This window comes from Geotrypetes seraphini, chromosome 15 (assembly GCF_902459505.1).
Source record: "Geotrypetes seraphini chromosome 15, aGeoSer1.1, whole genome shotgun sequence".
Classification (NCBI taxonomy): Eukaryota; Metazoa; Chordata; class Amphibia; order Gymnophiona; family Dermophiidae; genus Geotrypetes; species Geotrypetes seraphini.
Genome location: NC_047098.1, coordinates 14399675 through 14423516, shown reverse-complemented (window position 1 = coordinate 14423516; position 23842 = coordinate 14399675). Strand labels below are relative to the sequence as shown.

At 44.5% G+C, this 23842-nt stretch overlaps 1 protein-coding gene and 1 long non-coding RNA gene across 5 annotated transcripts in view; one reads left to right on the top strand and one right to left on the bottom strand.

The window, feature by feature from the left end:
• AJAP1 (adherens junctions associated protein 1) overlaps positions 1-12286 on the top strand; it is a 308480-nt gene extending 296194 nt beyond the window's left edge. For 3 of the 4 annotated variants that reach the window (XM_033921259.1, XM_033921258.1, XM_033921256.1), the window contains 2 exons: positions 84-213; positions 11095-12286. In XM_033921259.1, the coding sequence (XP_033777150.1) occupies positions 84-153 (70 nt within the window). In that variant the 3' untranslated portion in view covers positions 154-213; positions 11095-12286. The remainder of the gene's footprint in view (positions 1-83; positions 214-11094) is intronic. The other variant, XM_033921257.1, reaches the window with a different exon arrangement.
• A 10028-nt stretch (positions 12287-22314) lies between these two features.
• On the bottom strand, positions 22315-23083 carry LOC117348920. The gene is made up of 2 exons (XR_004537071.1): positions 22935-23083; positions 22315-22443 (listed from the first exon to the last, which is right to left on the bottom strand). It is a non-coding gene; the product is annotated as an uncharacterized LOC117348920 (long non-coding RNA).
• Positions 23084-23842: the final 759 nt, after the last annotated feature.

Sequence of the window (23842 nt, the reverse complement as noted above, 5' to 3'; positions counted from 1 at the left end):
ATTTTTTGCAGCAGGCCTGACAAGGCTTGCTTGATCTGTGTTACCTGCCAGCACGCGCAAGCCCATGTTTCTGCTCGCTGCAGACCCTCTTCTGATCGGCATCTAATTCCTGTGGCCTTTGTGTCTGAGAAATGGTTTGAAATCTCCTGCTGACTGGCCGAAGTCTGTTTTACTTCCTGAAGGGCAGGGCAGACGCCATGTTTCTATTTCCCGGTACGTACCACTCTTCCGTAATGTTTTCCAGCCACACCCCACATAGTCACATGAATGGTTTCTTTGTAGGAAATGGATTCTGCCTTTATATTGCAGTGGAACCCTCTTCCGGTGAGTTCTGTATTCGCTGAAGTCTCACTTCCAAAGGGGGCAGGAACTTTCCTACCAGATTGAAATAAACCTTGTCTACACAGAACAAAGGCCCTCGTTGACAAAGGCGCACTAAGCGTATTAGCGTGGATGTAGCACGCGCTAGATCAAAGCGTGCGCTAACCGCTAATTCGTCCATAGGATAACATGCATGTGTTAGCGTTTAGCGCTCGCTAAAGCGCTTAGCGCACCTTTGTAAAAGAGGGGGGGGAAAGTTTTTGAAGTGGGTACATTACTTGAAGCTTAAATTCACTTTTATCCTCTATTCTTATGACATGAATGCATTAAGGGAATTTTACATCTTAAAAATGTATGTACTTGCATTTAGATCCCATCCTCCCCAAAGAGCTCAGAACGGGTTAGTTTTACAGTCATAATTAAGGCTACTCTTAGAACATTTCATGGAGTTACAGCTGTTCTTGCATGGGGATACGGTTGTACAAAATTGAGATGATTGTACAAAATTACAACAAGTTCGGGGTATGGGCATCATTTGTACATAAATGATCATGCGTGCCTAGATACGTTACTCAATAGACTGGACATCGTGTAAGTTATTATCCAACATGGAAGCATATTTTGACAGTGGGTGTGTGCATCGTTAGTGTACAATTGGGTTATTTTGGGAACCTAAATTTTTTGCGCATACATCTGTGAATTAACATGCCTGCAATTGATTTGCACTCTTTAAAAATATTTAGCACACATAAAGGGTAAATTCTATAAATAGGTTACTGTGAACCCAACATGGTCCATGTTTCGACAAAACTGTCTTCCTCAGGGGTCCCTGAAAGGCCTGAGACGGAAACTTGTGGATCAAAGGCTAAAAACGACTCTTGGCAAAACTCTGCGCCGTTGAAAAGTCCTCAATTTTTCTCCCACCATTGAGGACTTCTCAACTGCGCAGAGTTTTGCCAAGAGTTCAGATTTTTATGTCTGTGGAGCATTAAGGGTCAACCATTTATCTGTAAATTCTATAAATGACACACAAAATATCAGTGCCAAAAAGTGCTATTCTTTAAGCCATGCTTAAACTTAGGCATGGCTTATAGAATAGCTTATTCCAGCAGTGGCGTAGTAAAGAGGGGGGAGATGAAGGGGGGCGGATGGCTCTGGGCGCCATGTTGGTAAGGGTGCCATCACCCCTCCTCCACCCCACCCCCTGCCTTTTCCTAGTCCTCCCCTCCACATACCTTTAGTTGAAGTTGTTTGCAGCGGTCAACAACACGCTCTTCACGACCCTGTTGGCTCTCCTGCTGATTTCACTTCTGGGAGCCGCACATAGGAAGTGGCATCAGAGGGAGAGCCGATGGGGTCGTGAGGAGCATGTTTTTGACCGCTGCAAGCAACAACTTCAATTAGAGGTACAAGGGAAAGGGGAGGCACTCAGCAGGCGGGATCGGGGAAGGAGTGGGGGGGGCTGCCACAACCTCAGACACCTCTCACCCTCGCTACACCAATGTACGCCAAGGAACTTCAGAAAAATTTAGGCACGGCCATTTGTACCAAGGAAAACTTGGTGCAAATGCCCGCACCTAAATTTAGATGCGGAGGCTCATATCCTATACTTATGCGTGTAATTGAAAGCATTGCTTCTGATTGGCCCATGACCCACCCTTTTCTGCACCCCTTTTTTTTTATAACTTGCGCATAAAATGTAGATGTGGATCCTGAGCCTAAATTTACACATGTAATTTGTAATTGATTTTAATTAGCACCAATAATTGCTTTTTAAGAAGTTAATTACTGGCACTAATTAGCTTGTTATTCAATTCATTTGAATTTGCAATTTAGAACATAAGAACTGCCGCCGTTGGGTCAGACCAGTGGTTCATCATGCCCAGCAGTCCGCTCACGCGGCGGCCCTCTGGTCAAAAACTAGCGCCCTAACTGAGACTAGCCCTATCTGCGTACGTTCCAGTTCAGCAGGAACTTGTCTACCTTTGTCTTGAATCCCTGGAGGGTGTTTTCCCCTATGACAGACTCCAGAAGAGCGTTCCAGTTTTCTACCACTCTCTGGGTGTAGAAGAACTTCCTTACGTTCGTACGGAATCTATCCCCTTTCAACTTTAGAGAGTGCCCTCTCGTTCTCCCCATCTTTGAGAGGGTGAACAACCTGTCCTTATCTACTAAGTCTGTTCCCTTCAGTACCTTGAATGTTTTGATCATGTCCCCTCTCAATCTCCTCTGTTTGAGGGAGAAAAGGCCAAGTTTCTTTAATCTTTCACTATACGACAACTCCTCCAGCCCCTTAACCATCTTAGTCGCCCTTCTCTGGACCCTTTCAAGTAGCATCATGTCCTCCTTCATGTACAGCGACCAGTGCTGGACGAAGTACTCCAGGTGAGGGCACGTGATCAAAATTACATGTGCAGTTTTTAGCCTTTAGGTGGTGGGACGAATTCCCTGAAGGCCCTGACCGCATGCCACAGCCTGCCTTCAAGCTGGTATAAATACTGGCACCAAACTATTTGTAGTTAGGCGCCTAAATGACATTATTCTATAGCAGTGGTTCCCAAACCTGTCCTGGGGGACCCCCAGCCAGTCAGGTTTTCAAGATATCCCTAATGAATATGCATGAGAGAGATTTGCATACCTGTCACGTCCATTATATGCAAATTTCTCTCATGCATATTCATTAGGGATATCTTGAAAATCTGACTGGCTGGGGGTCCCCCAGGACAGGTTTGGGAACCACTGTTCTAAAGCATCACGCCTAAATCCTGGGACTGCCTCTGATCCACCCATTGTCATCTCATGGGCATGTTCCTTTTGAAGTGGTATGCGATTAAATTTAGGCATATATGTTACAGAATAGGGCAAAGAGCAGATCCACGCTTATCTCCTAATTACTGGCAATTAAGGGGAGAATTCAACAATTTAGCATGCACTAGTGATTATTGCGCACTAAGGCCTGGATTCTATAAACAGTACCTAGTGGCATCTACAGTGTACACTTCTCCCTCTGTATTCGCTGTGATGAGGGATTAACAGACCCGCGAATACAGAAAAACCGCAAATAACTTTTTCATATGTTATTCGCTGTTTTCTATTAAAAACCATCGTGAATATGGTGAAACCGCGAATAACATGGCAGGAGACCTGGCCTGTTCCCGAAGGAGAGACAAAACACGGTGAAGAAAGGACCGGGAGTCGGCGATTTACTCCGTAAACGCTGTGAATCGGCGATTTCTCTATGCAAGCTGACGTAATTGGGGGGGGTAGAGCCAGCAAGCTAAAAACCGCGAATAATCGAAACCACAAATGTTGAAACTGCGAATACGGAGGGAGAAGTGTATTGTCAATCAACGACTAGATGCCATTTATAGAATCAAGAAAAGCAGTATCTAAGCAAACTTAGGCTTCGTTAGGTGTCCTAGACATAGGCGCCAAGCCATTAGGCCAACTTTTCACTGGCCTAATATGGCAGCACCTATGTCAGATGCCTAACGCAACCATGCTTATTCTCCGCCTCCTAACCACGCCCACTTTTTAAGAAAGATATTATTGGGCATCCTTAAGCATGGGAGGGTGCCTCCACTGAATCATCGCTAGGTGTCCTAAATGCTCAGCACGGAACTCTTAAATTGCTTAATTCATGGGGTTTTTTTTTGATTGGCTGATAACCGGCATGGTCAATTACAAAGCCGATTAAACCAATTACAACAATTAAGTTTGGCATAGGTATCTAACTTACATATCGCTAGGAAATCACAATTAAAGAGGCTAGCAGAACCTAAGGTAAGTGCAATTTATAGAATATGGCCTGTAACACTAAGATGTCCATTATATTCCCACTGGCATCTTAGTATTTAGCGCACAGTAATCATAAGAACATAAGACTAGCCTTACTGGGTCAGACCAATGATCCATCAAGCCTAGTAGCCGGTTCTCACGGTGGCCAATCCAGGTCACTAGTACCTGGTCAAAACCCAAAGAGTAGCAACATTCCGGAATCCCAAAGAGTAACAAAAGATTCTGGAACCCCAAAGCATAGCAACATTCTAGAACCCCAAAGAGTAGCAACATTCCAGAATCTCAGAGTAGCAACATTCCATGCTACCGATCCAGGGCAAGCAGTGGCTTACCCCATGTCTTTCTCAATAACAGACTATGGACTTTTCCATCAGGAACTTGTCCAAACCTTTCTTAAAATCAGCTACGCTATCCGCTTTTACTACATCTTCTGGCAATGTGTTCCAGAGCTTAACTATTCTCTGAGTGAAAAAAATTTCCTCCTATTGGTTTAAAAAAAAATTTCCTTGTAACTTCATCGAGTGCGCACTAAATCGGTTTGTGTCCCTTGATGAATTCCTCACTGAGTGCTTGTTAATATCAGCTAATGTTAACATCTAATTAGCTAATTAGTTTGTACTCAAGTCTGTGATCAGTGCCCAGATTTGTACACCCAACTTGGCTTGTACAGAGACCAGCGGAAAATGTGTACATTTAAAATCAATGCATGAAAAACATGGAAAACCCATAAAAATTGGGAAAAATTCTGAAAATAACAAAAAAAAAAACAAAACAAAAAAACCCCAAAATTTTTGTTAGCCACGCACATCCTATTTGACAATGTGGTCTTATTTTTTCCAGTCAGCTATTTGGCTATATTTATATCCTTTATTGGTTTTGTATCCAATCCTATAGCACTGCTGTTTGTCAGTACTATTATATCCCAATATGTGACCTTGACTGTCATTGGACTGCCCTGCAACACAAGTATTAACCCACACCCTTCTCTTGTATTAAAGAACATACATATTACATATACATCTATTCGAGATCGCATCTTTTTGGTTGTTGCTCCACAATTGTGAAACGCCCTTCCAAATTATATCCGAATGGAACCTACCTTCAAACAATTTTAAAAAATCACCTAAAAACATTCCTATTCACAGATGCTTTCTGTTGATAGGCTAATAACTGATCAGAGCAGGCCTTGTAGGGATCAATCTGAAACCAAGCTCTCACAAATTTTATTTAACTCTAACTTTAAATTTTTATCTATCCTATTACAGACAATGCATTTCTATTTCCTGTTTCATTTTAAAAAATTTTATTTTTAACATGTAAACCACATAGATGTTATTACCAATGCGGTATATCAAATATAAAATAAACTTGGAGTATCTATAATTGGAGAAAAAGCAATTAAGATTAACTCTGTGGGATTTTACTTAGAGCAGGAATGGAAATTTTAACCATGCAGTCAAGCAAATTACCTGTTTAGACTAAGAGTCCTGCATGAATGAATCACATTCCTTCCAAATTAGATTTCTGACCTCCCTTTACTAAAACTTGCGCAGAATAGACTGTTAGTTACAGGAAAAAAGAAAGGCATTTAGATTATCATTATGCAAAAAAGAATAATTCAGCCTGACTTTTGAAGATCACGCTAACGCTCAGGTTAAAAAATGTTTTTTTTCACTTCATGGAAACTTCGTACCATTAAACATTATTTCGATTTTTTTTTCTCCTTTCAACGACTGGTTCAGTCTTTGATCTTAAGTACCTTAGACTACTGCAATGTTATATACTTGGGATCTTTTCAGAAAACCATCAAACGACTGAGAATTGTCCAGTAGACCTCAGTCCATCTCATTTAGGGCCTCAAGAACCGGATCATGTAAGCTCGTATTACAAAAAAAACGACACTGGCTGCCTGTGGAAGCAAGGATCATCTTTAAGGGCTCCTTTTACGAAGCCGTGTTAGCGGCTTTATTGCACGCACTTTTTTAGCGCGCGCTAACCCCCGTGCTAGCTGAAAAACTATTGCCTGCTCAAGAGGAGGCTGTAGCGGCTAGCGCAGCCGGCAAATTAGCGCACACTATTAACCCTTTCAGGACCATAAGGATGGTAGGCCAATTTTTGTGGTTTTGACGACATTTTTATGGTAAAAAGGGCTTGCAGATGCCAAAAAATTGATTTTTTTTTGTGAAATATCATTATTTTTATTTAAAAAAATCACACTTCTGGCTTATGGACAGTGTGGCAAGTGAATCTTCTCGTCAATCTGGCAACGACGCTAATGAATGAATGTCGGAACCAGTTTGTTTACATAAAGGCAGTATCCTATGGAATCCGTACATATCAAATTTAGAACTGTAGACTATCCCAATCAAAATTTATAGGATTTTAAAGTTATGGGACAAATATGTCCCTTGGTCCTGAAAGGGTTAACACGCGTTAAACCGCTAATGCGGCTTCATAAAAGGAGCTTGCCTTTGCTTCAAAACCATAACAGGTTCATCCCCCATCTATCGCATCACTTTGAATTTCCAGGCACAGCTTGCACACGTAGAGCCTACTTGTTTGTTTTTCCATCCTTGAAGGGCTGGATCTACATAAGAACATAAGAGCTGCCTCTGCTGGGTCAGACTAGAGGCAAAAACAAGCAAACCAAAACTGCAGATATGTACAACGGTGTAGGCAAAATTTATTGTGACAACCAAATTATATCTAAAAACCTTTTTACCAAACAGGGGACCCAACACGGTCCGTGTTTCGGACAACCTTCATCAGGGGTCCATGGTAGAAAAGGGAAGAAAAATATGTCACAAAAAATATATAGTAGAAAAAACAGATTATATAAATCGCCAAGGGTCACTGGATATAGCGAGATTTTACCCGAGGGAAATTCAAAAATCGCAGACTGTTATTTCGTGCAGCATTCTCTAATATTTCTACCTTTTTCCTTTCTAGTCTAAGGGTAATGTTTCTCTATTCACCTGATCTCAAGCAGGATTCACCAGAGGTTTCCACTGTAATATAAATAAGCCGTTCAAATAGCAAATGTTATTTATTTATTTATTTATTTTTTTTTTTAAATTAAGCATGATGAATAATAAAACGTAGTTCCTTTTAGAAGGGATTTTTATAACAGGGCACCTGAGTAAGGAGGGTAAGAAGCTGGCTACATTTGGTATTATCCCCTTGACGCTATAACTGGGCATTTGCATTTTCGAGTCTTTTGCACAGAACACTGGCACTTTCAAAGATAAGTGTACACATACCAATACTGGCATAACGAGGGTGGGGGCGCCCCCCTCGCCTTCTTCACCCTCCATGCTCTTCCCTTTCCCCGTACCTGTTTAGATTCCCTGGAGCGAGCAGCATCTCTAACTTGCTGCCCACGTTGGCATCGTATCTCCCTCTGATGTCACTTCCTGATCATGGGACCCGGAAGTAGCATCAGAAGGGAGCGCCAAGGATGTCAGGAGCAGCAGGTTGGAGCTGCTACCTGCGCTGGTGAAAGAGCTAAAGGTACGTTGGGGGGGGGAAGGAGCGGGGGGCAGTGCCCCCATCAACATGACACCCGGGGTGGTCTGCCCCCCCCTATACTATGCCACTGCTTACCTATAAAAATGCCAGAAGGGCACCTCAGCACTCTTCTGTAAGGTGGCATGTAAGTGGCACGGTATATAAATCCACGGAGGGGGTGTTTATATGTGTGGAGCGTGGAATGGGCATGGATGCGGGGGGGTTCTCATGCTGAAACGTTACAGAATCTGGTACGTTATGTGCCAGATTCTTTAAACGGAGCTTGCCCTTTATGGCATCATGCTTAGATCCTATTGCTGATGCCCGCTGGAGATGGCATAAATGCTGGCGCTTAGGTTGGGCGCAGAGACTCATTCTGCAGCGACAATGCGCGCGACTTTTCGAGAACGCCCCGGCACACCTTTGCGGCTTCCACGGCCACGTTCCCTTTCGAGTGCGCCCGCTGGGATTTGGTCACCCAGCGTTATAATATGCTGCGTAGCCAGACGCACACGCAAATCGCAATTGGTGCCCATAATTGGTTGTTAGCGTGCCATTATTGCTCATTAATGGCCCATTCGCGAATGCATCTTGGCGGCATGGCCAGATCTGGGTGCCATAGTACATAGAACCCTAACCCTAACCCTAGTGGTTCCCAACTCTGTCCTGGAGGAACACCAGGCCAATCGGGTTTTCAGGCTAGCCCTAATGAATATGCATGAAGCAAATTTGCATGCCTATCACTTCATCATATGCAAATCTCTCTCATGCAAATTCATTGGATTACAGCCCTCAAGGACCCACGGTGGACAACCCTAATATAAAGCAATGTTTCTCATCTCAGTGCTGGCATACCTCCTTGCCAGTCAGGTTTTGAGAATATCCACAATGAATATGCATAAACTTGATTTGCATACATTGCCTTCATTATATGCAAATTTCTTTCACGCATATTCATTGTGGATATCCTCAAAACCTAATTGACATGGGGGTACTCCAGGACTGAGTTGAGAAGCACTTTTATAAAGGATGGCTTAGGGCAGGGGTGTCCAAGTCCCTCCTCGAGGGCCGCAATCCAGTCAGGGCTTCAGGATTTCCCCAATGAATATACATGAGATCTATTAGCATACAATGAAAGCAGTGCATGCAAATAGATCTCATGCATATTCATTGGGGAAATCCTGAAACCCAGACTGGATTGCGGCCCTTGAGGAGGGACTTTGACACCTGTGGCTTAGGGCAGTGGTTCCCAACCCTGTCCTGGAGGAACACCGGGCCAATTGGGTTTTCAGGCTAGCCCTAATGAATATGCATGAAGCAAATTTGCATGCCTATCACTTCCATCATATGCAAATCTCTCTCATGCATATTCATTAGGGCTAGCCTGAAAACCCGATTGGCCTGGTGTTCCTCCAGGACAGGGTTGGGAATCACTGCCATAGTAGAATCTACCTGCATGCTGAGCCTTGCTGCATTTAGCTGCTTGCAGCTACACCAGGTATATGGCTGATGCAAGTGCAGATATGTAAATATCAGAGTCCCTGGAGCGAGCAGCATCTCTAACTTGCTGCCCACGTTGGCATCACATCTCCCTTTGACATGCCGAACCTGGGTTACACTAGAATTACCAGACGTACGGATTTTCCTGGACATGTTCTCCTTTTGGAGAATACTCTGGGCGTCCGGACGGGTTTGTCAGGGTTTTGAAAACCAATGGGCGCTCGGGGCCGCGTCTGGAGGGCATCTGCACACGCGTGCACATGACACATTGATATCATATGTGTGAATGCCTGTGTCATGACGTTACACCTGCGCACGTGCAGATGCTCTCCAGATGCGGATCCGGAAAGACAAGGTTTGTATGAGGCCGGGTTGGGGCTGTGGGCAGACTGGGGCGGGGCCACGGGTCCTCTTTTTTTCAAAGTAGAAATATGGTAACCCTGGGTTACACTAGTACCACTGTTCCCTCTAAGCCAGGGGTGTCAACGTCCCTCCTCGAGGGCCGCAATCCAGTCGGGTTTTCAGGATTTCCCCAATGAATATGCATGAGATCTATTTGCACGCACTGCTTTCATTGTATGCTAATAGATCACATGCAAATTCATTGGGGAAATCCTGAAAACCCGACTGGATTGCGGCCCTCGAGGAGGGACGTTGACACCCCTGCTCTAAGCTGATTGGGAGTCCTCCACCTATGGTCCTGCCACTGGGTGGTGCTGTCTCAGTATCACATTTTCAATAGTGAGAAGACAGGCAAGATCTGCAAGACTCCAGGGAACCTCCCTGTCCCTAGTGATTGAAAACACGATATTGAAGCACCAACCCTACTGGCAGCAATGTGGTTGGAGGGCTCCCGCTCATTTTAGAGGGAACAGTGACTAGTAATGGAATCTGGGCACCCAAATTCTGCTATCAAATAGGGTCTCGCTGCGCAGCAATGGCACGGAAATGGCAGTGCTCAGTTATAGAATTATCTCTTATATGTCTTTAGAAAATACCATGTCCACACCTAGATTGTTCACAAATGCATATAGATTAGCATATTTTATCATACCTGAGAACTCCGCCCATACTTCATCCCTATACATCAGGGGTCTCAAAGTCTCTCCTTGAGGGCCGCAATCCAGTCGGGTTTTCAGGATTTCCCCAATGAATATGCATGAGATCTATGTGCATGAACTGCTTTCAATGCATATTCATTGGGGAAATCCAGAAAACCCGACTGGATTGCGGCCCTCAAGGAGGGACTTTGAGATCCCTGCTATACATGCTTACTGGCAAAGGTCATAGTGTCATGCCAGTCTGTATTTTAAACAAGGCTAGTTATGCATGCAAATCAGCTTGTTACATGCAAAAATACTTCACAAAATCACCATATTTAAACATTGCATGTAAGTATTTTCTCCCAACTAAGGGTTCCATTTATAAAGTAGCAGCGGAAGCTTTTACCGCAGGCTGGCGAGGTAAACGCTCCGACGCTCATTCGGTTTCTGCGAGCGACGGAGAATTTACCTCGCCGGAACCACGGTCAAAAGCTCCATCGCTGCTTGATGAAAGGAGCCCACAATGAGCTCTTTGAACCAGTATGATTTGCCAGAATCCCAACAGATTCTCCATCTTGGCAAAATTCTGTCTCGCTTTCTAAATTAATACTGCCGACTCGCTGCCAGGCATAACGTTTCCCTGTTTAGCCCCGCTATTTTCATGAGCGCTTCCGATCTTGGACGTTATTAACGAGGCCTGAGATCTTTGATCCACTGGAAGTTTGTACCACTGACTGAACTTCTAAAGGAGGTAGAAAGAGCTCTTTTACTGTCTCAAACTGGAAAAAAAAAAATAAAACACAAACCTTATGTTTTCCTATTAGAAAGGGAATTAGCTAAAGACGTTTAAATACGCCAGCATTTTTAGCAAGTTAATGTACAATAATTAAAACAATGTGACACGTTTCTCTTTATCTTTTGACAGGATTCCATTAGTGAACCTGTAGAGGCTGCAGGCGTCAACTATTTTTGTTAACCAGTGGGACTCAAAGAGCAGAACTGTTGGACAAATTTATTTTTCTAAAGCAAAACATACCTAGAGATAATGTACTGTGATTTTTTTTTTTGATTTTTTTTTTTTTTTCAAAAAAAGTATGTTTTTTGGAGCAAACGAATGATTATCAAAAAATAATAATAAAAATATCCTGAAGATAAAAGATGAAGACTTCTAACAGAAAAAAAAAACTGATTTCCACTTTTTTTTTGGGGGGGGGGAGGGGATTTGGACTGCACTTCTGACCCTGTGCCAACAATACCGTAATGTGCCATGTACTGTTTTGATAGACTTCCGCTGAAGACGACGGGTGAAATAAATATTGAAATGTTAACAAATTAGAGGAGTGGGGTGGTTGGGGTGATCCCTTTCCTATAGAGGTAGTATTTCTTGTTTATATATACAGATCTATATACACACACACACAAACACACATTCAAAGAAGGACACACACTTTTTTGTACTGTTAAGAATTTTTAAGAATCTTAAATATTCATTTTTAAAGACTGATGAGTTATGAATCAGATTTGTTTCAAATGCTTAATATGAATAAACAATTTTATATTATATAATTGAATTCTAACTTACATATATCTATCTATGTATATATATGTTAGAATTCAGTTTCAACCAGTGGACATGTTTGTTTCTAAGTCGTCATTACAACTGTTAGCATTTGGGGATATTTCTTTGATGTAGATTTCTTAAAGTGACAGCTCTTTTGTTCAGTCGGGGGCTAATTTAAACCCTCTATGTCACCGACTTTTAGCCGTGAAAGTGGCATTAATTTACCAGAACCTAACAGATGACTTTGTATGTATTTATGGTCAGTGGAAAGCGGACACATTGGTAGCAACCAGCTGAGCCGAAGAGTTAGATTAGCTCCTCGGTGTTTTCTCACATCAATGATTCATTTTATCCGAGAGGCAAAACTCTAGGAACGTATGCAATTTTGGAAACACACGACTGATTTTATTAAGTCAGATGCACATCATTTAAATATCAGTGACTAAGGCAGAGGCCCAGAACAGACACAGCCAGAGAAAAATTATATTTCAAAAGTCCTTTTTGAGCAATGGGTGGTGATGCTGGACTATGGAATGGTAGGGAACGCAAAGGTCGATGCTGGAAATGGGGGAGGAGGAACTACCCCTTTCGTGGAGGTGGGGGGGAGGGGGAGGGTATCTGAAGTCTCACCTAGGGTATCAAATACTCTTAGGCCATTCCTATTAAAACTTGACTGGTTCTATGACTGTCCACTAATCACATCAATATAATGGTGGATTTTGGACTTTGGCATGCTGATGTTTTGATTATTTATATCCAAAATAAATTTTCATCAGAAGGATTGATTTTTAACACTTTATAAAATGCGCACACAATCCATCTTCTCCATCCAAACTACGTCCATGGGAATACCTAAGCGCTGATTGCATAAAAACAGGCACAATTTTTCCTATGTGCTGCACAATTTTATATAAAGAACTTTTGTGCATATGAAACAGGCTTTATGTGTGGAGAAACTGTATATGACTACCCCCCCACCCCCCAAAAAAAAATAAAAATACTTGTAAGGGTATTTGATGATGGTGGAACCGATAAAGATCCTTTCAGTCGTATACGTTGCCGTCAGTAGAAGCTGCATCAGTCTGAGAAGTGACGAATGCATTCTATTAGGATTTCCTGATCTACAGAAAACATTGCCGAGTCAATTAAAGACGAGAGAATCATATAAACGGAAAGAGATACAGAACTGAGGGGAAAAACAAAAAAGAAACCAAAGGCTCATTTACAAAGATTGGGCTTAACGTGCTGTAAGACAAGCAAACCCAAAACTAATTCAGCGGCAAGGACTGTTCCCAGAATTTTCACATTCGAAACTAGAGAGTTGCACGGGGACAGAAATCCCACCCATCCCCACCTGTCTCTGCCAGGATCCTCTCCATACACACCTGTCCCCGCCAGGATCCTCTCCGTCCCCATAAAAAGCAGCAATTACTTCTGACAGGATCATCAGTTCCACAGTTTCTTTTGTGTTTGCGCTGCTGTTTTCCTTGTGGAATCTCTTTGGTGGAACCCTTTTTTTGTTTTCTGTTCAGGTAATTAACTTATAAACCCCCTCTTTTACTAAGGCTGACGTGTCCATTATATTATATGGATGAACCCTGCTTCCAAAGCCTTCCATCCCAGTGGGAGTCCCGCTGGCTAGAGGGGGGTCCCCGTGGGAGTCCTGTGGGCCAGAGGGGGGTCCCCGTGGGAGTCCCGTGGGTTAGGGGGGATTCCTGCAGGAGTCCCGTGGGCCAGAGGGGGGACCCCATGGGAGTCCCATTGGCTAGAGGGGGGTCCCTGTGGGAGTCCCATGGGCCAGAGGGGGGACCCCGTGGGAGTCCCCCGGGCTAGAGGGGGGTCCCCGTGGGAGTCCTGTGGGCCAGAAGGGGGTCCCCGTGGGAGTCCCATGGGTTAGGGGGGATTCCTGCAGGAGTCCCGTGGGCCAGAGGGGGGACCCCATGGGAGTCCCATTGGCTAGAGGGGGGTCCCTGTGGGAGTCCCATGGGCCAGAGGGGGGACCCCGTGGGAGTCCCCCGGGCTAGAGGGGGGTCCCCATGGGAGTTCCGTGGGTTAGGGGGGATTCCCGCGATCCTCGTTCCCGTGCAGAACTCTATTTGAAACATCACTGTTAACTCTAAGCTGAGTGGGAGTCCTCCAACCCAGACATGTCCTCTTTTTAGAGGACCGTCCAGCTGTCTGGACGGGTTTTCAAAACCCGCCAGTTTGTCTGGGTTTTGGAAAAGCGTTGAGTTCGGGGCTGCATCTGGAGGGGCCTCTGCACACGCATGGATGCGACGTGACGACCTCCTGCGTGTGCATGACATCATCGCTTCACACCCACGCATGCGCAGCGACCCTCCAGATGTGGCCCCAAACGGATGAGGTTTATGTGGGGTCGGGGTTGGGGAATGGAACGGGGCAAGGCTGTGGGCGGAACAAGGTGGAGCTGTGGCTAGAACAAGGCGGGGCCAGGGATGAACAGGGCAGGGCCACACATCCTTTTTTGTATATGAAGAAAAAAATCTGGTAACCCTACCTCCAACTGTATTGCTTCTGGGGGGGGGGGGGAGCTTCAATATTGTGTTTTCAATCACTAGGGACGGTACACTGACAAGTGCGTGCAGGACAATGGCGCCCCGTCCTGTTATAGCGCATTAAACTATGCGTTAACAGATATCACAGCTTAGTAACATAACACCACAATTAGATAACTCAAATATTTAGCCAGTGATGGATCGCTAGCAATTTTGCCAGACATCAGAGACAGAGCCGACACTGACGCGGGCAGCAAGTGCGTGATGCTGCTCGCACCGGAAAAATTAAAGAGGTAAGGGGAAGAGAAGGGGTGCAGTGTGTGACGGAGGGGGGTTGAGAAGGAGCGGGGTGGGGGTGGCGGAGAGGAGGTTGGATGCCGGCGCCCGGGGCGGACCACCCCCCTGCCCCCCTTACTACGCCACTGGTTAGCATATACCTCGCACTGTGCAATGAATCAAGGCATACAGATGACACCATATGTGTAATCAGTGGCGTAGTGAGGGCAGTAGGCATTAGGGGTGGTGGCGCCTCCCCATGCCTTCCTCTCCGCCATCCCCCCCGCTCCTTCCATGCTCCCCATGCCGCCCTTGCTCCCTCCTTTCCCAACCCAGAACCTCTTTAAATCTTTGCCAGCGTTTGCCTTTGCCAGCGTGAGCCTTTCTGCCCCTCCCCCCAAGCCACGCTTTCACCCTCCCTTCCCCTCCCCCATACCTCTTTAAAACTACTCTGAACCGCTGCTCGCGCCGGCTTTCCATCCGACGTGAAGTGATTTCAGAGGTAGCCAGGCCTGTGCGAGCAACGGACCAGAATAGTTTTAAAGAGGTATGGGGGAGGGGAAGGGAGAGTGCAAACGTGGCTTGGGGGGGGGCATAAAGGTGCCATTGCCAAGGAGGCACCTAGGGCGGTCTGCCTCCCCTTACTATGCCGCGATGTGTAATTCCAGCAGCAGTGGCATTAAATGCTTTATAAAATAATATAACTCAAGATCCATTTAGATCTAAAATATATTGACCAGTGAAATGAGTATATTTTGAGCAGCTTATTAAATAAGGAATACATATATATATATTAATACAGTTGACTTCGCTCAAGTGCACGCCCCTCGGACCGGGTCGCCACGTGCACTTAAACAGAGTGTGCGCTTAATAGGAGTGGGGGTGGGGGGGAGGCTGTAGTTAAGCCGGCTCAGTTTAAATATGGCGCGTGGGCTGCTGGAGCCTAAAGTACAGGAAAGCTCTGCCCTACAGCTTGAGTGGAAGCGGAGCGCTCACTTTCCCAGCGGTCCCAGCGCTTAAGCTGCTGTGTGAAGCCTAGCCGTTCCCAGTCAGAACGTAATTGCATGTAACCGGAGTGAACGTAACGTGAAAGAATAGAGGCGGGACCTATGACATCAGTGCGTATAAGCGGATTGTGTGCTTATCCGAATTGCAAATATCAGAAGTTTACGTCCATTGACTTTAATGTAAAAAAAAAAAAAAGCCAAAACACGGGACCGTGGTGGTAGGGTGCGGATAACCGAAGGGTGCGCTTAACCGACGTGCACTTAGGTGGAGTCGACTGTATTAGAGGTACTGTCACTTTAAGTGAGCTCTGCATGTTCCAGGAGTTCCTCTTGAACTGAAGCAGAAATGTTTTTTAACATGTGACCTGACTAACAAATCACTCAGAAAAGGGGACTGTATTTTAAATGTATTTTATATATCCCTGACTTCTATTTGTGCATTTATGGTGTTATATTTAGAAACAAGAGCACTTTTTTAAAAAAAAACTTGATTCCATCTGTGGGAAAATGTAGGAGAAAGTTCCGTTGTGTTTCACCATATCCCATTTAACCCTTTCCAGCCCCTGCTAATGGTTCATAATTATTCTGTGCCACATCTTGTAAAGCAATCATATATCAGATGAATTAGTGTTTCACAGTTCTCAGAAAATGTACATTATTTTTCCTTGACCGCTCCCAATTATATTGCATGATCCCTTAAGACTTTTATTTAAATCATTTTCCTTTGCAGACAGTGGATATTTTCAGTGGTAATACGGGTTAACGCAGAAATGACAAGTTATTTTGATGATGGCAACAAAGCTTCAAGGTAACGTCTCGTTAAGGCGGTGCAACAAAAGTTGTATATATGCATTCGCGTGGGGAGAAGACCAAGGAGCAGAACAGGGGAGTCACCTCCACAAGTCAGACACAGCCAAACAAACAGTGGAGATGTCCAATCGGGACAGGTGAGCTTTGTATATTTCACAAATCTCTTTTATTCACTTCAGTGGCTCAATGACTCGAAGTGTACATGTTTCAGCCACACCGGCCTGTATCAGGAACATAAGAACATAAGAAGTTGCCTCCACTGGGTCAGACCAGAGGTCCATCGCGCCCAGCAGTCCGCTCCCGCGGCGGCCCATCAGGTCCATGACCTGTGAAGTGGTTTCTGTCTAATCCTATAACCTACCTCTACTTCTATCTGTACCCCTCAATCCCCTTTTCTTTTAGGAACCTATCTAGACCCTCCTTGAACCCCCCTGTAGCGTGCTCTGGCCTATCACAGCCTCCGGGAGCGCGTTCCATGTGTCCACCACCCTCTGAGTGAAAAAGAACCTCCTCGCATTTGTTCTAAACCTGTCCTTTTTCAATTTCTCCGAGTGCCCCCTTGTGCTTGTGGCTCCCCACAGCCTGAAGAATTTGTCCCTGTCTACCTGCTCTATGCCCTTCATGATTTTGAAGGTTTCTATCATGTCTCCCCTAAGTCTCTGCTTTTCCAGGGAGAATAGCCCCAGCATTTCCAATCTGTCAGCATATGAGAAGTTTTCCATACCCTTTATCAACTTTGTCGCTCTTCTCTGGACTCCCTCAAGTACTGCCATGTCCTTTTTGAGGTACGGCGACCAGTACTGGACACAGTACTCCAGATGTGGGCGCACCATCGCCCGATATAGCGGAGTCTTAAATATTGTAAAGACAATGGTGACTTAGATACCCACACGTGCTAGGGCCACTCTGAATTGCTTTAAACAAAGTGGCCCAGCATCCAAAGTGCTTCTGTGATAGGGTTACGAGCCGTCCAGATTTCTCCAGATACGTCTTCCTTTTGAGGACATGTCTGAGGATCCGGACGGCCTTTCAAAGCCTGGCACTTTGTCCGAGTTTTGAAAAGCGGATGTCCTGCCCGACAAGAGCAGGCAGCGGGGGGCGGGTCTAGGAGTCCGGATTTTCCAGATGGAAAATCTGGTTAACCCTATTCTGTGAAGAACAAACAAAAATATTGACCCTTTATTCCCACAGGCAATGCAAATAGCGAAAACCAAAAGATCTGTGGAAATGGTGATGTACAATTGGATAATCCACTTAAAATATATCTAGGACCTAAACCAGGGGTGTCCAACCTGCGGCCCCGGTCGAAGGCGATGCAGTGTTTTCCTGTGCTACCCCCGGGTGTTTACCGTCTTGCCGGCTCCCTCTGTCTTGCTTCAGCGTTTGCGTGTTTGTGTGGCCCCAGAAAATTTTTTTCGGCCAATTCGGCCCAGGAAAGCCAAAAGGTTGGACACCCCTGAACTAAACCATAGAGAGGTCCCAACACGGTCCGTGTTTCGACAATGATGTCTTCCTCAGGGGTCCATAAAAGTCCTGATATTAAAGCACGTGGATTAAATACTGAAAACAATACCGAGTGTAACTCTGCACAGCAGCGGCGAAAAGGGCGTACAGAATGCTAGGAATGATTAAGAAGGGGATCACAAACAGATCAGGTTATCATGCTACTGTACCAGGCCATGTCGCGCTCCCACCTGGAATACTGCATCCAACACTGGTCGCCGTACATGAAAAAGGACATAGTACTACTCAAAAGAGTCCAGAGAAGAGCGACAAAAATGGTTAAGGAGCTGAAGGAGTTGCCGTACAATCTGAGGCTAGAGAAACTGGGCCTTTTCTCCCTTGAAAAGGAGACTGAGAGGGGACATGATCAAAACATTCAAGATATTTAAGGGAATAAATAGTAGAGAAAGAGAGTTTGTTCACCCTCTCCAAGGTAGAGAGAACGAGAGGGAACTCTCTAAAGTTAAAAGGGGATCGATTCCATAAAAACATAAGGAAGGTCTTCTTCACCCAGAGAGTGGTAGAAAACTGGAACGCTCTTCCGGAGGCTGTTATAGGGGAAAACACCCTCCAGGGATTCAAGACAAAGTTGGACAAGTTCCTGCTGAACCAGAACGTGGTTAAGGAGCTGGAGAAGTTGCCTTACAGTGAAAGATTAGAGAAACTGGGCCTCTTCTCCCTTGAAACGAGGAGACTTGAGAGGGGACATGATCGAAACATTCAAGATAATGAAGGGAATAGACTTAGTAGATAAAGACAGGTTGTTCACCCTCTCCAAGGTAGGGAGAACGAGAGGGCACTCCCTAAAGTTAAAAGGGGATAGATTCCATACAAACGTAAGGAGGTTTTTCTTCATCCAGAGAGTGGTAGAAAACTGGAACGCTCTTCTGGAGGCTGTTATAGGGGAAAACACCCTCCAGGGATTCAAGACAAAGTTAGACAAGTTCCTGTTGAACCAGAACATACGCAGGAAAGGCTAGACTCAGGGCACTGGTCTTTGACCTAAGGGCCGCCACGTGAGCGGACTGCTGGGCACGATGGACCACTGGTCTGACCCAGCAGCGGCAAGTCTTATGTTCTTATGCAGGGCTGAGGATTCCTCAAAAGCGAAAACCCTATTCTGTGGTCATGAAAATCAAAAAGATTTGGAATCCTGGCCACTTCTTTTAAAGCACTACATTGAAATCCCTTAGTGGAAAAATACACAAAATAATAAAGACCAACTATTTCCCACTCTTGTGAAAAAGTGCATATACAAGTGTATTATATATGCACTTTTTCACAAGAGTGGGAAATAGTTGGTCTTTACACTTCTTTTAAAGCACAGCATTAGCAATTCAGAGTGGCCCTAGCACGTGTGGGTATCTAAGTCACCTTTGTCTTTACAATATTTAAGACTCCTGATGCAGGCCGGTACGGCCGAAACATGTACACGTCGAGTCATTGAGCCACTGAAGTGAATAAAAGAGATTTGTGAAATATACAAAGCTCACCTGTCTTGATTGGACATCTCCACTGTTTGTTTGGGCTGAGAAGACCAAGGAGCCATGATGCATAAGATTGGCAAGTGATCTGGCCCTCCTTTAAAGGTGATTAGAATGGGTCAGTGCAGTGACCGCACCAAAGCTCTTTAAATCCATATGGGCTTCAGTGCGGTTGCCATGCTGCACTCGCTAACGTCACTTAGGGGTCCTTTTACTAAGGCGCGCTAGTGCATCTTAGCGCACGCTAAATGCTAACGCGTCCATTATAGCCTATAGATACATTAGCTTTTAATGCGTGCTAATTTTAGCGTGCGCTAAGACACGCGCATCGTAGTAAAAGGATCCCTTAGTATGAGGGGGCCTCAGTTCTGAAATCAAGTTAAGTCAAATTTTGGCAAATAAATAAATTCTACGGAAAAAAATTCCTGCACGTTGCAGCAGCTCTGACCAAAAAAAAAAAAAAAAAATTGTCTTTATCTTTCATGGTTCCGATTTGTGTATTGAAATATTGATTGCTAGTTGCAGATATGCGTGTATTTTGTTTGTGTGTTTTCTGTCTCCACTCGAGCCTTTTTCTTTTGTTTAAAAATGAAATTCAATTGATTTGAACGCATGTCTACGGGGTCATGGTATGGATTTTACCTACTCATGGTTACGGATGAAATTTACCAAAAGAAAGAAGGAAAAACCTCCCTGACAAATCTGCCCAAATTCCAGATTGGGTTTTGTAAATTCTTTTTGGGGTTTTTTTTTTTTTCAGAAATTTGCCAATGATGAGAGTTGTATGCCATTGGACAATGGACCTGATTTATCACATATTTTTCCCCAAGGTTAAAAAAAAAAAAGAGAGGAAAAATTATTTTCATAAATCAAGGCCATTTAATGCCTTTTAAGAGATGAGTCATGAGAATTATTAATTGTAAAAACAATACAAATAAAAACCCTATGAATTTATAATAGATGTGTTCTATGTTCTTCTTTTTTTTTTTTTTTTTTTAAAAAAGGATAACCTCATGATTGGTAATGGAAACCTTGGCAGGGCTCATCTGGGGAAAAGGCCTCTCCCACCTGTATTAGTCCCATTGAATAATGACTCACTGACTTATTTTAGAAACAAAATGCTGCCGAGGAAGGACGCCTGCGAGGAAGGCATCTATGGTATGTCTACGGAGATGCACAGGTACGCTTAAGCCCACCCAAGGCAGGGAATGGACATGGTTTCACCCAGAAGTGGTTTTGGGTGGACTTAAGTGTCGTAGACGGGAGACAGCCGCCTTAATTGTAGGCCTGCAAAACACTGGCCAAAATTTAAGACATCGGTCCGGAAGTATAGCCCCAATTCTGAATAGGATGCCTCGGTGTGATCGGCAGCCGCTTCTTACAAAGCCGCGATAGCGGCTGTCGCGTGGCAAAAGCCCCAGAGTCCTTTAAATCCCTACGTGCTTTGGGGGGGAGTTACTATCGCTTAAGCCCCACCCAAGGTCACTTCTGGGTGAAACCACGCCCATGCCCTGCCTCGGGCGTGCCTAAGCGTACCTGTGCATCTCCGTAGCCGTGCCACATGTGCCTTCCTCAGCAACATTTCTTCTGAAAAGGTGAGTCCCGATTGGCTGTAAGCAGTAGGATGCCTACCGCTGTCTAAAATCGGGACACACGGTTCAAGAATCAGTCCCTAAGTGTATAGCCCTCCACGGAGTAATGTAATGTAATTTATTTCTTGTATACCGCTATATCCGTTAGGTTCTAAGCGGTTTTAAGAAAATATACATTTAAAATTGAAAGTAAGAAGTTAGAAAGGTGCTTAATAAATTCCCTTGCTGTCCCGAAGGCTCACAATCTAACTAAAGCACCTGAAAGTTGATAAAGAAGTGAAAAATAAGGAAGAAGATTAATGTTAAACATTTTAACTAGATAGTATTAATCTGAATAGTACTTTGATAATGGAAGATAGGAGAAAAAAGGAATAGATGTAAAAGGGAGAACCGTTGGAAAATAGAATTTTGGAGAGAATTTAAATGAAGGAGATAAAACATAATAAAGGCAGAATTAAAAACAATAGATAAGGTTAAAGAAATTCATAATATGAAAAGAAAAATAAAGTAAAAATAAAAATAGTGTCTTTAAACACAGTTTCAGCGTCATTGATGAATTTAGGGTACTCCTGTCCTGTATTTACTGTGCCAACCTGGGCCGACGGACAGCGGGATACTAGGACAGAAGTCCTCCGAGTCTCGGGTAGGCAGTTGACGACTAGACCAACGCTGCTAAAGTCCTGCATGCAGGATACAGGTGGAGGAGGCAAATGCACTGCAACAGTCACAAGGCCCGGGCTGTACACTGGTATCTCTGGGGCCGAGGCCAACATGGAGCTCCCTCTTTGCTGCTGTTACGCTCCCGCACCATCTGAACTCCAAAACCTCGAGTCTGCCCCAACTTTGACGGTTGGGCTGAGAACTTTTCAGCATCCCCCTCGGATTGAGGAAGTGGGAAGAACTTGATTATTAGACATTATCAACGTGCACATTCGCCCAAAACACAGTAGAGTACACATTTGCTCAGAGCACAAATATACGATCACACGGCTGTGGTATTTTGCCCATATCCCTCCCTGCAGCCATCCACCTTAAACAGAGGCCACAGGTTTTTTTGGGGTTTGTTTTTTTTTTTCCGTGTTTTAAGTAATTTTTATTAAAGGAAGAATGCTATAATCCAAATTGTTTCTTTGCTCAGCTATCAATTCTGTCAATTAAAACAGTGGTGATAAGTCTGAGTTTTTCCACAGTAAATGACAAAATGAAAGAAAGGAATGCTTTAACTTTTCGTACTGTGCTGAAAATGCCTTTCTCCGGGTCTAAAAACATTAATTTTGTTTTCTATTTTTTTTTAAGTTTTTTTTATTAATATATCTAGGACTAGTGGTTCTGTTGCTAGACCTGGCATTTGCTCTGTACGTAAGCATCAACAGTTCCTTTCCTTTTTTTGTGTGTTTTATGTTTTGCAATTTAAATTTTTCCATGTTTAGATATTTTTCTTCGGTGAAGCGAAATTCGATATTGCAGTTTTCTTTCTTTTTGAACTTTAAACAGTTGGAACACCAGTGGCATTGCTAACTGCTTTCTGGGCAGTAGAGAATGACACGGTGACAGAATTCATCACCGTTCCCGTCCCCATGGATAACCGTGGGAAATAATCCCATGTCATTTTCTAGTGTCTATTTCAGCCTAAGTCCTTCTACACCAGCATTCTTCAAAGCAAAGCTAGCGGATCAGTGGTTGTGGCCATTCATACTCTGATTCTTATGTGAGCCAAGGATAATGAAGCCATTGTGACATCACTGATGTGACTGGCTCTTAGGCACTGGTGGAATGAGGCATTATGACATCACAATATCTGCTCTGGATACCAGAGACTGTCATTCTGTAGTGTCTATTTCAGTCTCAGTCCTTCTACACCAGCATTCTTCAAAGCAAAGCTTGAGGGTCAGTGGTTGTGGCCATTCATACTCTGATTCTTCCCTCTCTCCTTAAAGAATGACATGAAGATGGTTTCCCGCGGTTATCCGCGGGGACGGAAATGGTGATGAATTTTGTCACCGTGTCATTCTCTACTGGGCAGCTTCTTTAGCTTGGTGGGCTTGTAATACAGCGACAGCTTCATCAACCTTGGAGCGAAGAGACTCTGGAGACTCAAGCTCATGGAGAAGCTCTGAATTATCAATTTCCAGCAACATGCCAGTTATTTTACCTGCTAAACTTAGATGCATAAACGGTCTCCAAATGCTATTCTGAAAAAAAATGGGGCTCATAATCGAAACTTAAACAGGTCTGAAAACCTGCTCAAGTCGGCACTCGGACGACTTAAAAGACAAGGTCGTCCAAGTGGCAATAATCAAACCGCCTTTCTGGACGTATCCATGGACTTTTTAGGCCTCTAAATGCTGCTGTGCGCCCAGAGCTAAAAGGGGTATATCTGGAGGAGTGGTTAGGGTGGTGTTTGAGCTGGACGTGGGCAGACCTAGACTTAGTCGTCTTGCAGCCATAATCAAAGGTTTCACGAGTCTTCCTGGATGAAACTTATATGTTGTGAGTTAGACTAGTGTTTCTCAACCTTTTTACACCTAAGGACCTGCAGAAATAAAAGAATTATTCTGTGGACCGGCATCGGTCTGTGGACCGGCGGTTGAAGAACACTGGGCTAAGTCGTGGGCCAGACCCCGCCCATCTCTACCCAATCTCCACCCCAGACCCCGCCCCCTTAATAGTACTAAATGCATCTTGCACATCCCGTGCCCCATCTGGAAGCCTTCACTCTGACGTTGCAACATCAAAGAGAAGGCTTCCGGTTCAGGCGCAGGACGCGCGTAGGAGCCGCTGCACGTGGCTTTGTGCACTGAATCAGTGAGGAAGAGGGAGCTGGCTCGAAGATAACGCCGCATCGATCGCACCGTGGACCGGCGGTTGAAGAACACTGATTTGGGCCTGATGCACGTGCTGGCCCTGTGGACCAGCAGGAAATT